Source organism: Vigna umbellata, chromosome 4 (genome assembly GCF_029865625.1).
Source record: "Vigna umbellata cultivar VRB3 chromosome 4, Vumbellata_1.0, whole genome shotgun sequence".
Classification (NCBI taxonomy): domain Eukaryota; kingdom Viridiplantae; phylum Streptophyta; class Magnoliopsida; order Fabales; family Fabaceae; genus Vigna; species Vigna umbellata.
Genome location: NC_142168.1, coordinates 20,211,150 through 20,215,274, shown reverse-complemented (window position 1 = coordinate 20,215,274; position 4,125 = coordinate 20,211,150). Strand labels below are relative to the sequence as shown.

The 4,125-nt window shown below is 30.7% G+C and overlaps 1 protein-coding gene across 1 annotated transcript; it reads right to left on the bottom strand.

Annotated features, from left to right (window-relative positions):
* Positions 1 to 211: 211 nt before the first annotated feature.
* On the bottom strand, positions 212 to 2,567 carry LOC148199485 (tRNA dimethylallyltransferase). Its single transcript, XM_088111969.1, has 2 exons — positions 2,048 to 2,567; positions 212 to 523 (listed from the first exon to the last, which is right to left on the bottom strand). The coding sequence occupies exons 1-2, from the start codon at positions 2,446 to 2,448 to the stop codon at positions 418 to 420; spliced, it is 507 nt and encodes a 168-aa protein (XP_087968095.1). The 5' UTR covers positions 2,449 to 2,567; the 3' UTR covers positions 212 to 417.
* Between the last annotated feature and the right edge of the window lie 1,558 nt (positions 2,568 to 4,125).

Genomic DNA, 4,125 nt, shown 5'->3' with positions numbered 1-4,125 from the left:
ATCGAGTGCCGTCGCCTAACGTCAATGCAGAAGTTGAAAATCCAATCAAATATAATAAATGGTTTCAAGGGTGTAAACGAGAAGACAGAGAATCTCTAATGGAAGCATATGGCACAAGACTTTCATTAATAAAATTATTATATGCTGGCAGTACATTTTTTTGAAATAGTTTATTTAGGAAAAAAATTAAAAAGAATTTACACTGAAGGAATACTAACTCATCTTTCAACAAAAAAATATATTAATATTACAGTGTATTGTCAGACCACAAAAAATGTATCTATGTTATAAAGAGGAAACATAGGGTAACATTTTCTTTAGTGCTTCCTTTAAAATAGGCCATGCTGACATGAAAGTTAACGATTCAACACATAATCAAGCCATTTTTGTATATTTGACGGACAGAAAGAACAACGACTATGGTCCTCCAAGTACAGCATTCTCAATGTCTTCTCTGCTTAAAGCATAACTAAACCTCCTCTCTACATCTTTTTCAAGATTCCCTGGTCCACTCTTCAAATACCTGCACCATTTATACAGTCATAGACATTAACTTTCTAGGTAAACTTCAGTATGCACCAATACAATGGGACTACTCAATCTATAGTAACCAAATATTTCACACTCAACTTGATATTAGAAGACCAACAATTTACTCTGTAATCAAAGTTATTGATCTATACATAGTATGAACTATGAATATGACTAATAGGAGGATGCAACAGACAAACCATGCATGAATCAGAGGAAGTTCAATCCTAGCACCTGACCTTCTCTGTCCCCAACAGACAAACCAGATATCGACAACAAGCTAGTCACAGAAAAGCAGACAAAAAATCTACCTTTAATATTGTCTGTACATTTATCTTCAATGCCTTCAGCAGAATCTCCAAGAAGAATTCAATCAACATTTTCTCGTAAATTCAATAGACATTGAAGTAATATTATCAGTTATGTTTCCAAATAGTGACACCAATTATTTCCCAGATCCAAATTATGCATCACTTCAACTATTAAAATCAAAGGGCATTCATGTTTTCAGTTTGCGAGCTTTCTGATTGACACACCCTCCTAACCCTTTTAGAAAAATACAACCCTTGAGGCAGGGAAGGGAATGTTTCTCCATACACAACTGATATAATTACATCGGATCAGTGATACAAGAAAAATTAAAGAGGAAAGGAGCAAACCCCACATCATTATACTTTCATTACCATAGTTGCCCCTCTCTCTTCCCCAAAATGCACACTATCATTCTCCCTCCTTTTAATCAAAGAGAAACCTCTTATCTTTAACCATGTAACAAATTCTATGATCAATCTTTAGAAACTGTGAGGAATACATAAAAATGTGCTATGCCCATTTTAGAAAAGAACGTGACTCTTAAACACTGAAGTATGAATTCTTTACATACATTGAGAATAACATTTGGAATTTTAACTTCACTACTTTTTTTGCTGTTAAACAAAAATTTAGCTTGCCAACTGTTTTCAGTACTTAGGCTGATGTGTGTGTGTTTATATATATATATATATATATATATATATATATATATATATATATATATATATATATATATATATAATGAACAACTACTCAACTTATTCTTTACATTGAGAACAAAAAGAAAGGAAGGTTGTCACAGTTTACTTTTGCTCACCATCGTTACTACTATACATATTGTTTCTCTCTCTCTGTCTCACTAGAGCGACACATTATACTCAAACGGATAACAAATAACAAAAATGGGAGGAAAAATAAAACAAATTTCGAGCTTTACTCGATCTACCAGTGTAATGTCAAAATTAAAAAAAAAAAAAAACCAAAGCAATCACCATTAATAGTGATAATAATTAAAACAATAAGTTAGAACCATTTGTGCATTTTGCAATCTCAGTGTACCATAATCAATGGCTGTAATTTACAGAAAAATTGCTCCATGCTCATAACAATGCAAAAGCAAGTTAATTTACATTGAAAAAAGAGAAATCAAGTATTGGTTGAAGTAGCAAGGTAGTGAAGGAAGCATAAAAAGAGAGGGAAGCACCTTATGTAGAGATCAGTGACATCAAGGGAGAGGTGGGCGTGCCAATCGGGCTTGTGAACCAGCCAGAGGGCCCTGTCTTCCTTGCTCTGGCAGAAGCCCAGGCTTCGGAGCCAGGCCTCAATGCAGGGCAGGCTGTGGGAGTAGAGCGGCTTCGACTTCTCCGGTAGCTTCTGCAGCCAGTGGTCCTCCGGTGGCGGCGCCTCCGCTTCCGCCTCAGGAGACTTGCAGAGAAGCGGAGAGAGGAAGGTGGGCGTTCGGAGGGAGAGGGGGTGGGGAAAGGGGAGAAGAAGAAGAAGGGGTTTGGGGAAGAGAGGGAATTTTTGAGATGATAAAGTGAGAAAGAGATTAGAGTTTGGGAAGGTTGAAGAGGAAAGTGTGGAAATGGACATAGACATGGACATGGATGAAAGTGAAAGAAAAAATGGAGAAGAAGAAGAAGAAGAAGAAGAAGAAGAAAAGAGAAAGAGGTTTGGTGAGAGAGACGAAGACAAAGGTGAAAGGAGAGTGTTATCCTGCTGCTGCACAAGGAGGTTTATGTCTGTTATTTGTTTTCATGAATCTTCGTTATCGGCTGCACGTGCAAGGCACGGGAAATGCGTCACACTTATTTGTGGGAATTTGGTTACACAAACACCCAAACTCTTTACTTAAGAGTAGATCATGCAGAATTCACACTTTATTTTCTTTTCAAAGAAAAAATTAATAATAATAATAATAATTACATTCTATAATTAAATTAGTGTTATAAATTTGAATTATTTTTGTTTCTATCACATTTAATAATTTTATATCTGTTAAAGAGTCGAGTGTAAGAAGATTTAAATATATTTTTTTCTATCTTTCAGAAATACTTTTCTTTAAAGACAATCCATAACTGAAAAGACAAAAATATTTTTCTTTGATGGATAATAAACATGCAATAAACAGATTAGTTTTAATTTTAAAATAAATTGGAGGTTAATTTGTCCAGTCTATTCGATGTAATTCTTTTTACTGGTCAATGACCTTTTTAAAATAATCTAATTTGTAGGATAATTATTTTCTTATTGAGTTATAACAATCTGGAAATTATATTTCATTATCTTTGACATAACTAACTGAAAAATTAGTTTTAAAATTTGTGTTCACTTTAAAGTATTTAAGAGGAAAAAAAAGAACAGACTGGGAGGATGGATGATTTATTTCATCTCTGCTACATTTGAGAAGATTTGATAATATTTATTTTAAAAAATCAATTTTGTCCTTGTAAAGCTATACCTTCTTCTTATATTTGAAAAACGCATACAGAATAATATGATAGATTGAATTTCAATAAAAAAGAATCAGTTTCAACTAAATTGAAATATTTATTTATTGATTTTATTAATAATAGTACAATAAAATAGTAATAGTAATAATATTAAATAATAATAATAAAGTTACTAGCTCTATTTCTTCTCTATTTTCTTTTGCCATGATAAAATTATTTTTCATAGAAATTTTTTATTCAGATTATTAGTACAATTTAATTTTTAATTATTTATTTAAATTCAATAATTTTTTACAAAAATATTAAACTTAATTTTATTCAGAAGATTTAGTACCTTTATATGAAAATTTGAAATTGAAATTACAAAAAATAAATTGAAATTTTTATTTAAATATATTGTGTTAATTATTTATTAAATATATTGTATTAAACTTAGATATTTTTTAAAATATACTGTATTAATCATTTATTAATTTTTTATTATTTTATATTACTTTAATAACTAGGGGCATTTTGGTAATCTTTAATTTCTATCAATTAAATAATTTTTTTTATCTATTATATCAATCAAATTCTACACTAATTTTCACAAACTTTACTTCCAAATCCACTCTCACTTACCTTCAAATTGACTCAAATAAACAACAAAAAATTTACCCTCAAATTCATCCACTCACTATCCCTAAATCATCTCCTCCAATCTTTTCTAAGTGAACACACCTTTAATATTGGTAACGAATAGTTAAAAGATATTAGATTAACTTACTAAAATCATAAATGTTTAATAAATGTACATAAACTAAATAAAAATGTAGAATAATAAATATAT

Coding starts and splice junctions, on each gene's coding strand:
- LOC148199485 (XM_088111969.1), bottom strand. CDS start 2,448: ATGTCCATGTCTATGTCCATTTCCACACTTTCCTCTTCAACCTTCCCA. Junction 524..2,047: donor GTCACTGATCTCTACATAAG/GTGCTTCCCTCT, acceptor TAAATGGTGCAG/GTATTTGAAGAGTGGACCAG.